This window comes from Oratosquilla oratoria, chromosome 5, assembly GCF_046742065.1.
Source record: "Oratosquilla oratoria isolate Oo_2021 chromosome 5, ASM4674206v1, whole genome shotgun sequence".
In the NCBI taxonomy this organism is placed as follows: Eukaryota; Metazoa; Arthropoda; class Malacostraca; order Stomatopoda; family Squillidae; genus Oratosquilla; species Oratosquilla oratoria.
Genome location: NC_134781.1, coordinates 4,944,335 through 4,957,431, shown reverse-complemented (window position 1 = coordinate 4,957,431; position 13,097 = coordinate 4,944,335). Strand labels below are relative to the sequence as shown.

At 39.3% G+C, this 13,097-nt stretch overlaps 1 protein-coding gene across 12 annotated transcripts in view; it reads left to right on the top strand.

The window, feature by feature from the left end:
- Ucp4A (Uncoupling protein 4A) overlaps window positions 1–10,752 on the top strand; it is a 64,001-nt gene extending 53,249 nt beyond the window's left edge. For all 12 annotated transcript variants that reach the window (XM_076184863.1, XM_076184856.1, XM_076184853.1 and 9 more), the window contains 2 exons: window positions 5,968–6,143; window positions 6,281–10,752. In XM_076184863.1, the coding sequence (XP_076040978.1) occupies window positions 5,968–6,142 (175 nt within the window). In that variant the 3' untranslated portion in view covers window position 6,143; window positions 6,281–10,752. The remainder of the gene's footprint in view (window positions 1–5,967; window positions 6,144–6,280) is intronic.
- Window positions 10,753–13,097: the final 2,345 nt, after the last annotated feature.

Genomic DNA, 13,097 nt, shown 5'->3' with positions numbered 1-13,097 from the left:
GAGAAGATGGGGAGAAATCCTTTTGGCCAGCTTCAAATTATTTTTTTTACACATATTCCCTCACCCCCCCCCATCCCTCACCCACTCCCTTTCATGTGTTTCAGCATCATCTATACACAACCATTCTCCATTCACCCCTATCTTCTGTCTTCTCCCTTCCTCAACAGACATTTCCCTCTTTCCCAGTGCCCCTTTTACCCCATCCATCTATCTCATCCTTGGTCACCCCCTCATTTTCACTCCCTTCACATCTGCCTTCCGCACCTCTTTTACTAAGCTTTCTTTACTCATTCTTTCCATGTATCCAAACTATCCCAATACTCTTTCATCAATCCTATCTCCCAGCTCCTTTTCCACCTTGTTATCCTTTTCACCTCCTTGTTTCTTACTGTATCCAGCCTAATAACCCCTATCATACTTCTCAGGCACCTCATCTCAAACACGTTCAAACTCCTCCTCTCTTCCTCTCTTATGTTCCTTGTTTTTGCCCCATGCAGTGGTGTTGGCACAATCGCTCCTTCATACAATCTCCTCTTGGTATACATTCCCAAATGTCAATTTCTCGTCACATTTTTTAATCCCCCAAGGTATTTACTTGCTTCTCTCAATCTACATTCTACCTCCACCTTCTCTCCTCCCTTTCCCGCCACATTCGTACCCAAGTACCTAAAACTATCCACTTCCTCCAATCTCTCTCCCTTAATACTCACTTCCAGTGTGCTGCCACTTTCTCCCCTTGTACATCTCATCATCTTACTTTTACCCGCATTTATCTTCAACTTCCCTCTTTTGCACACCTTCAGTATACACACCTCCCTATATAAAAAACATTAATGTATCAAATGGTATACATAAAATTATTCCCTAACAAGGCATAATCTCTATATACCAACGGCCTCTTCCCTCTTGTAAGGGAGGTATCCCTTGGTATATAAATAGAGATTGTGCCTTGTTGGGGAATAATATGTATACTATTTGATACATTCATGCTTAGTATAGAGAAGGGATGTATATTATGAATTAAACTAAGTTAGCCAGGCTAAGAAGTGATATATGTTTGTTTTATATAGGGGAGGGTATGCATTATGAGTTATTTTAAGGCACAATACATATTATTCCTTAACAATGTAGTTCCACAACTCTGTGGCATTCTCTTGGTGCTCTCTACAACATTCAGTGTTGCAAGTCAAATGCTAAGATGAGTATCCTCCAACTAAGGATGTGTACCAAGAGATATCACAAAAATCCACATGAACAATTGTGACCTTTACCTTAAAATTACCTCTAAAATACAACATTACCAGAAAAGAAAAATAGCGGTGTGGAAAAATCACTGATTCCAATACTTCTGCCACTCACTCGTCATTTCCTGGTGGAAAAAATTGCATATTAATTACATCATTAGTGGATAAACTGAAAACTGCCATGGAGCATTACAGCTTGATATTTCAGTCCCTCCTGTGCAGTTGGATATATTGGTTGGGTTCTTAATGTTGTCAGTATTTATTGAAAATAGGGCAGTGGACAGGATGCAGGGATGACCCGTCATCCAGGAGGTGCCAAGATAGGTGGGAGGGAGGAGGGTGGAGGGGAGTGGAATATATGGGAAATGAAATGGGTGGGAGTGATTTCTATGCCTTTTTCTTTTTGGCTACCCCCCGTGTAAAGGGGAAAAAGCCTTTGGTATATGTATGTTAATGACATCTACAGCCTATCCTGTGCATCCACTGTCAACCCTAGTTGTCTTTCTAGGAGACTTGGTTTAAACCTAACAGTCAATATTAAGATTACATCAGTATTAAGAGAGGAAGGGGAGGCAGATCAAGTAGAGAAGAAAAGGTAAAAGGTGTAGATGGAGAGATGATAATGGAAGAGATGGCAGTAAAAGGAAGATGGGGAGAGTATTTTAGGGAGTTGCTAAATGTGAAGGAAGATAGGAGGGAAAGGTAGTTGAAGTGGGAAGCACTAAGAAAATGACAGTGATGAATCAGGAAAATGGAGGAGAAATAAGAAAGGGGAAAGCAGTTAACAAAATGATGAGAGCAGGGTTAGATGGGTGTCATGTGGAGTGTCTAAAAAAGGGGGGTACAGTGAAGGTGGACCGGCTAGTGAGGTTGTTTAATGTTTGTCTAAAAGAGGGTAGAGTGCTGGAGGACTAGGCATGCCTATATAGTTTTGCTTTACAAGGGAAATTGAGACAAGTATGAGTGTAGTGGTTTCAGAGGGATCAGTTTAAGTGTAGTTGGGAAGGCTTATGGGATGGTTTTGATTGAGAGGATTAGGAGTGGAACACGGAGTAATTGGTGAGGAACAGTGTGGGTTTAGGACAGGTAGGGGTTGCATGGATCAGATTTTTGTGCTAAGGCAGATATGTGAGAAGGGTTTAGAAAAAGGTAAGGATGTTTTTTGGGCCAATAAGGATTTGGAAAAGGCTTATAACAGGGTAGACAAGAAGGCACTGTTGGAACTATTGCAGATATATGGGATAGGAGGAAAGTTGTTAAGAGTAGTCAAGAGTTTTTATGAGAGTAGTAGAGCCTGTGTTAGAATTAGAAATGGAAAGAGTGAATGGTTTGAGGTAAAGGTGGGACTTTGCCAGGGATGTGGCATGTTCAATTTATACTTGGATATGGGTGATGTGAGAGGTAAATGCAAGGGTAATGGGCTAGGGATTTGAGATGGTTAAAGAAAATTGAAAAAAATGGGAGATATGTCAGTTGTTGTTTGCTGACAACACTGCACTTGTAGCAGGATCAGAGGAAGGATTAAAGAAGTTGATGACAGTTTGGGAAGGTGTGCAAAAGAAGGAAATTGAAGATAAATTTGGGTAAAAGTAAGGTAATGAGATGTACAAGAGGAGACGATGGCACCAAATTGGAAGCGAATATTAAGGGAGAGAGACGGGAGGAAGTGGATAGCTTTAGATATTTGGCAGCAAATGTGGCAGGAAAGAGAGGAGTGGAGGTGGAGATAGAATATGGATTGAGAGAAGCAAGTAAATGCCTTGGAGATTAAAAAGTGTAATGAGAAATAAGACATTAGGAAATGTATGCTAAGCAGAAATTTTATGAAAGGGTGATTGTGCCAACAGCAATGTATGGGGCAGAAACATGGAACATAAGAGAGGAAGAGTTTAAATGTGTTTGAAATGAAATGCCTGAGAAGTATGATAGGGGTTACTCGGCTGGATAGAGTGAGAAATGAGGTGAGTAGGAAAGCAGGGATGGAAAGGGAGTTGGGAGATAAGGTTGATGAAAGAGTATTGGGGTAGTTTGGACATATGGAAAGAATGAGTGAAGAAAGATTATTAAAATAGATATGGAAGGCAGAAGGGGAAGGAGTGAACATGAGGGAATGACTGAGGATGAGATGGATGGATGGGGTAAAAGGGCCATTGGGAAAGAGGGGGATGGCTGTTGAGGAAGGAAGGGAGAAAATAGAAGATAGGGGTGAATGGAGAATTGTTGTGTATGGATGATGCTGTGATGCACGGAAGGGAGTGGGTGAGAGATGGGGGGAGGGAGTATGTGTGAATGATATTTTAATGCAGCCTAAAGGGATTTCCCTGTCTTCTTTTTTTTGTGCATGAGGGAAGGGAGAGGGGGTTCACTGATTAAATGAAGCAGCCTTGCTATGGATGTGCTGTGTCTTGCTATATTGCTTCTGACCCAAGGGAGTGGGCAAGAGGCAGGGATGACCTGTCATCTAGGAGGAGCCAAGAAAAGAGGGAGGGGGGAGGGGGTGAATAGGAGTGGAATATGCGAGGATGCAGTGGGTGGGAGTGGATTTAAGCTTTAGACTTTGGGTACCTTAGTGTAAGGGGGAAAAGCCCTTGGTATATGTATGTATGTACAGCTGCACAGAAAACTATCGTTAGTAAATCACGCTAATCATTTTGACACAAAACAACGAAACTATTTGAGACAAGTTGAAGTCTCCATCGGAAATAAGATTATCATGTCATAGTGAATCCATATGAACTCCGGAACTATTATTCGATTCATATTCATTCAGAAGGAATTCGAACAATTCGAACCCCAGAAATACCAACCCTTCGGTATCATAAGGGTTCGGTATCATTAGCGAATGTTTCGACACCCCTACTAACGATAGTTTTCTGTGTAGCTGTACATCAGTTTTGTTATGAATATAGCATGGATCCTGTAAACTATGTAAGTGTACATTTGTAAATACTGTGAGGAAATAGTAGAAAATTTTGATTTTCAAATTTATTTTCATACATTGAAAATTTAAAATTCAATTTTCAATGGCTGGCTGCTGTCCCTATAAAAGAGAAGAAGCCTTTTGGTATATAGGAAGATATATAGATATATTTACATACATTTACCAAAAGGCCCTTTCCCTTTTATGAGGGGGTTTATTTGTACATGGGTTTATTATGGAAGAATATGATGAGCGATCATTGATACTCATTTTTACACTTTACATTTACCCCCTCCCTTTACCCCCTCCCTTTACGTCAGGGGGAAGAGAGGGAGTTGTGGGGGGTTAAAGAGAGAACTCCCTCTTTCCCCAAACAAGTCCTCCTCTTTCTCTCTAACCACCCCCCTCCATAATCCCTCCTCTTTTTACCCCCCCCCCCCCCCCCACCATACACACACACACAATCCCTGTATCCCCTTCAGGGAGTTATTTGTTTCTTTTTGATGTCCATCATATGGAATCACCACTTCCCTTGTGGTTCTTTGATTATGGATGGTATTCTTGACAGATTGGAACAGAACATTGCAACTTCATTGTCTTGTTGCAAAAATGGTAAGTTTTCTTTAGAAAGCCTTGGTCTCCAGTAAGTACATTACACCTGTGTCTGAAAGTGAGATAAATAAAAGGAATTTAAAAGTCATCATTAGTACCAGGAATCCACAAGCCTGGTACAAGTTTACTGCCTGCTTTCTTGTATATATATATATACTTGTTTAGTATGTATACAATACATTACAGAATAGGTGGGAGTGGGTGTGTCCTTTAACTTGGCTACCTTCCTGACATGGGAGAAGAAGCCGATGTATAGGTAGACAGCAAGATATTACAATTAGGCTCCAGTACACAGTATATATTGTTTCAATTATAGTTATTGAAAAAAAATCATGAAAATGCAAGCTTAATATAAAATTTGGCAGCTTGTCTTTAGTGGGGAAGGAGAGTCATTCCACATGCACAACTCACTCATGTTTGATGCCAGTCTTGCCTCAGCATCCATGATGTATAGGTGTGTCACTGGGTCTATCATGTGACTGAGAGAATACAGGTGATCATACACCTTCATGACCTTATGTCCTCCACAAGGAGCTAAGATGAGATGGAAACAATGGATAGTGGATGGGATGTGTGGAAGTGGGTGTGCCTTGGCTGGCTATCTCACTGATAAGAGGGAAGAGGCCCCTGGTATATAGATATAGACTATTGAGAATACATACATATACCAAGAGAATTTTCCCCCATACAAGGCACATAGTCAAGGTCAAAAGGTATAAATCCACTCTCACCCATTTCATCCACACCTTCATCCCCACCCATTCCACACCCATTCACCACCCCTCCCTCTCTTTTCTTGGTTCCTCCTGAATGATGGCTCATCCCTTCAGCCTTGGCCATTGCCCTTGGTCAGAAGCAATGCAGCAAGACATGGCACATCCACAGCAAGGCTGGTTCCTTTAGTTGGCAAAACACCCACCCCCCTCTCCATCCCCTTATGCAGAAAAATATCTTATTGATAACAAGGTCATAATTTTAAAGGAGCTTGCTTCTTTTTGTGATGGATCTTTAGTAACTTGTGCATCAAGGTCCAACAGTACATGTAGTTAAAGGGATCACACAGTATGTATTGTAGGACATTGTTTTACCACAAAATTCTTCAAACAAACAAGAACTATAAGTGAAACTTAATGTTATGTTAATCATGATTATGAATTTAAAGCAAGATTTCAGCAAAATGTTGTCTTTCAGAGGTCTGTTGTACCGCAACTCCCTGGACTGCTTACTGAAGACTATTCAGAATGAAGGTTTCATGGCACTGTACAAAGGTTTCTTGCCTTGCTGGCTTCGGATGGGCCCATGGTCACTGACATTCTGGATCACGTATGAACAAATCAGAAATATGTGTGGAACCAGAGCATTTTGATGTAAGACCCATTTGTGTTACAAAATCCTGAAATAAAGACTTCTTCTTCAGATTTTGAAGTTTGTATAGCTAAGCTACTTTTTGAAGGTCATTACAGATACGAGTTATTGATTTCATTGTTTTTTTTTGTTTTTTCAGGAAGGACGATGGATGAAGCAAACTTTTATTTAGATTATATATTTTTTCCCCAAGTTTGATACTCAAGTACAGTTACACTATTTGATGTCTTTAAGACAAATTTTTCACTCCTTTGTTACATTGTGAAAATTATATCCCAAAGCCATTGTAACCAAACTCTAACTACCTAACAAACCAGTTTCCAAACCCTTGTATTCAGAACATAAACACAGTGGTGTTCAGTACAAAATTGGTATATTTGGGAAGCACAAATTAATTATTTGTGCCTGTGAAGCACACTTTCTGGTCCTATGGTGTCATATAACAAGTTACAGGAGGAATTGAGTCACCCAATCAAAAGTTTCGTTTAAGAAGTAAGGTCCCTGAACCTTTTCATTACTGGGTGGTGGCACTTTTCCATTTATTTTGCCTACTGCCAGGCTAATGAATTCTTCTTCATGCGCCCCCAACCCTCTGTTGCAAAAGGGTACATGTCTCAATTAACATTACCTCTGGATACCATGTGGTACATTAATAATTGTTGTGACTGCAACCACGCTGTTAAAGTAATCCCTTCCATAACAAATGGGTACACCTTTGGCACAGAGATGACCTCAAGAGATTCCCTTATACTCAGTGCCAGACTACATCCCCAGGCATTGCCATAGTGAAGGAGTCAAGACTGTCAATTCCATCAGTACAGTGATGTACTTTAAAATCTGTTAAGTCCAGTGCCAGATTTGTTAATCAGCTGAGAGGGCATGATCACAGAAGGAAGGGATTATCCTATGTATTAAGTCAGTGTCATTAAAGGCACAGAATATACTGAAGGGCATCTCATTGCTATAGCAATTTAAAAAAAAAAATTGCTTAAAGAATGTTATTTGATTTTTGTGCAGTATAAATTGTCGTACTTTTCTGTAGGTTCTTGCTTAGCAACACGTTCCCAAGGTCAGAATGCATGTAAGACTTTGTTCTTGAATGAGGCTTTGTATTTATGTAAAAGGTAACTATGGTGTATGGATTTTGTGTAATTTGTTCATAAGATGTGAATAGGGTAGAGAACTGAGCACAATTTTTTTATATATATTTTTTTTCTTTAAAAGGAGGCTACCTAATGGGACTCTAGCAGATTTAGTAAAGCTCATAAGGTGTAAAGAATGTATAGAGCCCCCTTCTTTTCAAAGGAAATAATTAAAGTATTGAAATAGTCAAGTATCAAGTGAGAAGTCTAGAAATTTTCAAAGTTATTTGTCACTTTTTGTAGAGAATAAGAAACTGAAAAAAAGAATCAACTTATATTTGGCCCTGTTTGGCTTGTCCAGTTTTGAAATGCCTCAAAAAACACTTCTCAGACATTTTACTTGCATTACTTAAATCTTGTTCCCGCTGGCAATTAACATCCACACAACAGCATGTATTTCACTGCATTTACAGCCATACTTGTTCCGTGCATATATATTTTTTTAATATCTTGGACTTTGACTGTTCCAGCTGTTATTCTTCCATCTAGTATTCTATGCTTTTGCCTTTTCCTTTCCTCTACCCTTTGTCTTATCCATTTCCAAGTATATGAACCTTGTACCCAATTAGAAGTTAGTTGAAAATAGGTTGGTTTGATTGAAGGTACAGTAGAATTCATGCTGACGTATGGAAATGAATTGTAGGTTGTATAATTAGCCAGTGGGAATAAGGTAAATGCAGTGGATATGAATGATCATAGGAACATTTGTTGTTAGGAAAATAGAGAAGATGACAAATGGGAAAGTGAGCATAGAGGGAAAAAAGATATATCAGGACCATGGTATGAGCAAATATTAAATTGGGTATGATAGTTGAAGAAAAAGACAGTGCCCCATAAGTGTAGTTCTTTTCCCATATTACAATTAATTAAATACAAGCACGGAAGTGGACAAATTATTGTGTTGGAGAACATGGAAAAACTGAAGAATGTTGAAGTGAAAGTGAGTATTTGGAAAGAGGGTTGACAGTAGAAGTAGTAGACATACAGATATACAATGAAGGTAATAATAGAGAAAATACATTTGGAAAGGAAAACTTGAAAAATATAGAAGAGGCAACAGGAGAATTCTTAAAAGGAGAGGGTATGTATAAAAGATGTATTTTTTTTTTCCCTCTTCCATTCCTTGCTCATGCTGGTGCCACCTTGACAGGACCTAGTTAATAATTTCCAGAACACCAAGGCATCTCTCCTCACCTGATGGTGGGTAGCTGTGCACCCCTCCTGGGTGTATTTCATATCTTCAGAAGTATAAATACATGTGAACAGATGGGACCACTTTCTTTGCCACTTATTTAAGTGTTAACAAAATGAAGGTCTGTATGTTTTCCTTGTCTTTTAGATTTTCTTCCCTCTACACAAATTCTTCACTCAACTTTTGATTTTAAGCATCCTATACTCTATCCATCTCTTCTTCTGTTCAGCCCTTGTCATGGAAGTATCAATGCTCTTCTTCTCATTCCTGTACCAGTATGCCTTCTCTGTATTCTGTAAACATTAATTTAGATACAATCGTATCTTGTTTGTCTTCTCATTATATCTTGTTTTCTCATTACATCTGTAGCCTTTGGATCTTTCATGTGATTCATGAACCAGACCTTCATTCTCTTCATATACATGCCTATCATGAGAATTAATTTTTTTTTCTTTTTTGTCTTCCATACTCTTCATGTTATTTTTCTATATCTGGTTCAGTACCATCTTTCCATCTTATATCAAGTACACACACTGTTGAAGTTTCAGTATGCTTCCCCTAGACCTTATAGCAATGAATATTTATCATGCTCATCACCATTTCTGCTTTTGCTTCTGTGGTTATTATTTTTTTCCTGCTCCAACCAGGATTGCTTCAGCTCTTCATTACCACATACAAACACCAAAGACCTTTTCCCCATACAAGGGATGTGGCCAATTTGAAGTATATAACCAAATTTTACAAAAATAAATCCCACTTAACCACAATATACACTATATAAGTTTGTTCTGTTTATATATTCTATTAAAATCACTTTGTGTCTGTATTATCCATTTTAGTAGTTTTTAAATACATTTTTAATAAATTTAATATATAATTCTTTGTGGCCCACATTGAGCTGACATTTTACCACAATTATGAGAAATTGGAATGAATTGCACTTATTTTCTAATATTAAGTTATACTTGCTGCAGCTTTCCAACTTATATTTTATGCACTGCATTCTCACTTTTTCATATTTGGAAGGTCAGAGGAATGCTTGGCTGACCTAAACTAAAATCAAACGGACTAGATTATTTTTAGTTATAAAGATTTGTATGTAGGAAAAAAACCTTGACATCAATTTATCAAACTTGAAAAGTAATTTTTGATTGCTAAGATACTCTGCATAGAGTTGCATTTCTATATGAGGATGCTAGTCTTTGACAGATTCACCACTACCTCATAATTCAGTGAAATTGAACGGTGAAGGCTGGAGAGCCTTCGTTTGAAGCACAAGGCGAAAAGAAAGATGACATTCACATGGGCATGTTAGCAGAAACAAGATTTTTATATTTTGCAGTTTTGAAACTATAGTCATATTTTATATTTCCAAAAAGCTGTTTATACCTACATCCATCACTACCCATTTGTAGATACTGTTGAATGTTGTACAGTGTAGGTTGTCATTTTTATATTGTAAAAAGCATTGGAATGTTTCTTTGGAAGGTGATCCATCTTTAAGGTAACTCAGAAAAGGTTTTATGGTTTATTTCTTATTTGAGATGAGGCATGATTAGTAGTTTAGTATGACGTTGCAGTGTTGAGAAGACTTTGGCAGATCCAGTATATCCTAAAGGGAGAGTTCTTGTGTTATTTTGTATCCCGGGATGGTGAAATCTTGTGTGGGGGTGGGGTGTTGTGTGTCTTCCTCCAGAGCAGGGAATATTTGGAAAATATGGTACTTCTCTATTGGTGGGTGGCAGTGGGAAATTATGCTCATATCTATATAGTAAAATAGAGAATGATAGAAAAATTAATCAAGGACCTCTACTGGAGATATTAAAGGGGGACAGTTTTTTTGTTTGTTTTTTCTACCCCCTCACCCCCATTCCTGGATCTGCCTCTCAGGACCATAGAAGGTGTGCAGCACATGGCAAGGGAACTTCCAGATCACAGTCGGGATATGCTCACTCTTGGACTACAAATGTATATAGATATATTTTTGTTCAAGGTATGTAGTTGAATCTTTGAAAAGTAAAACTCAAATGTTGAGTGATCATGATATACGCGTGTGCTAAAGTCATAAATTGATGGCTGATTAATAAACTGAATCAGTTTATTTTGTAAACTCTTACATCATTTCGATGTGAGGTTCAAGTGATTTGCAGCTGTTAGGCCTCCAAAATGCATTAACAGTGTCAGACTTATATTCATACTTTGCTTACCAGACAGTACAGTCTTGTAGTCGGTAGCATTTAAAAGTGTATTTGTTAAAAAAAATTCTGTTAAATTTTCGCCCTTGTGTTTTTCTGCCCTATATGCTAGCTGTCTCCCTCCAAAAGAGGAAAGGATCAAGCATTACATCGGCCAAAATCAGATTTTCTCCATTAATTGGCAAAACAACCTTTCTTCTCTGTTTGCACACATTACTTCAGTCAACATAAACCAACCAAAATTTGCTTATCTGGATGAAAGGCAAGCCAAAGCTTACAAGACAACCAACCAGTTCAGGGTGCTCATATCATGCATAAGATCATAAGAATGGCGGGAACTGCAAGAGACCATAATGCCTATACTAGGTAGTTGCAAGTCCATTACCACCTGTCATCTCCATCCATAGTTATCTAACCTTCTCATAAAACATACAATAGTTTCAGTGCTTACCACATGGTTACTAAGTTGAATATTCATGCAGTGCAGTGTAACCAATGACAGGGACTTAAAAAATACAACAGTTTCCCCTCGAGTTTCAAGGGCCATTTACTGTCAAACCTGGTTGTCCAAATGGTTTGAAGAGGTGTCAGATGGTCAAAGCAAACATACATCCAACCTTGGTGTTACTTGTGCAGTTGTAAAGCAAAGATTTGGTGTAGTGGTGTCATTAAGGAAGAAAAAAAGGTCAAAGAGGACAAAGGATTGACTGTTGAAGGGACCAATATTCACATACCAACTTGATTGTCAGTTTAGAATTAAAGTCGGATGATTGACGTAATTATATTAGAATGGACGAGGCAGCATATTTAAATCTGTAGGGGTATGACACTCCTTTCATTAGGTATAAGGACACAATTATGTCCAGATTGGAAGAGTTCTCTCATGGCAAGGATGGTCCAAAACAAACATCATTTCATCATAATACCAGAGAGAAGGTGTATCAATGTCATCAGAAGAACTCTGACTTCTTTGAGTTTTCAAATATCCTATATTCTTTCCTGAGAGGAGTCTGGAGACTGTTTATTTTTTTCACTGTGGTACATATATCTCGCGTGCAGCTCTGCTCAAGGTTCTTTAGTATATCCTGAATAGGATACCAGACCCGATATCGATCGCCGCTCTGGGCTCGAAAGCTTCATTAACACTGCAGGCTGTTACTGTCCCCCTTGGACAAGGTAGGTTGTGTGTGTGTGTGCTCGCAGTTTCATCATTGCCCGTAGATCAGCCTATATACAAACTACGATCTCTCATCCGGGAGAGAAACAGCCGTCCAGGACCATTGGAGGGGGGGGGGGTCGAATCCCCCCTCGTCCACACATTATCTACAAGGTAATGTTTACCGCGGCTGTGCAACAAGAAGAAGAAGAACTGTTGGCAACGAGAATGCTAGACCACATTCACTTTCCTCAATGTCACCTAACCCAATTCATCTCGATCTCGATGGGGGACTGACTCTAAGGCACTGTTTGAACCGCGGCGGTACCGTATAGTCAAGGAGAAAAAATGCGCGGCTGTGTGTGAACGTCTCCAGTGACTTATTGTAGTTGAACTGCCACCGTTCAAACAGCTTGTGTGAATTGGGCCTCGAGCCCAGATGACCATCTCGAAGAGAACTTTCACTTGCCATTTATCATCTGCCAGGAGGAGCAGTGCGTGACGCAGCATCTCACTCATGTAGAGGTAGTTGGTTACCTCACCCGTGGGCTCTGTGATGGTGATCAACACACGCGCAAGGGCGGCGTCATTGTACAAAATAACTTGATATTACGTCACGCGTTGGCGTAACTGGCACGTTCAAGCGTAAGCTTACTGGGTTTGGGGAAGGGAAATCCACGATAGTGTTGACGGGAACGATACACACTCCCCTACCGTGGTTTTCTTAATAATAATGATTACAGAAGAAGAAGACTTTAATTTATATCGTTCGAAGATGCAAAACTCCCGCAGACGAGACATGTCTTCACTGAAAAAGAAGAATGCTTATCACGTAAACTCTGCTACCCTCCTTAAATCTCTCCTTTACCATCGCTTGGGTGTGTTACTAACCCTGAGAATAGAAGCGCTGGTTATTATAGACCAGTAATTCTGGAACTGAAAGGCACCCTTTGGGGTGAGGCGCACGAATTCCAGTGGATGTACGGGAGCCAGCACCTCTCATTTCATAAACTATATATCTCAATATACTTCGTCTTTTCTTAACTGATCCTCTCGATTCTCAGTCAAATCACCAGTAAGCGAAGGTTCGTAAGACGTTTGTATTTACAACAATAACCAAGAGTTGACATTTGTCTTAAAATGTAGGAAATTTCCATCTTTCAAGTTTCCATTTCTCAAATCTGTGCCTTAGTGGCGTCATCGGAACAGCGTTCTCCTCGTCGCGGATTCGAGTCCCGCACTCTTCCAATTCCTCCCAACAGTAATTTATT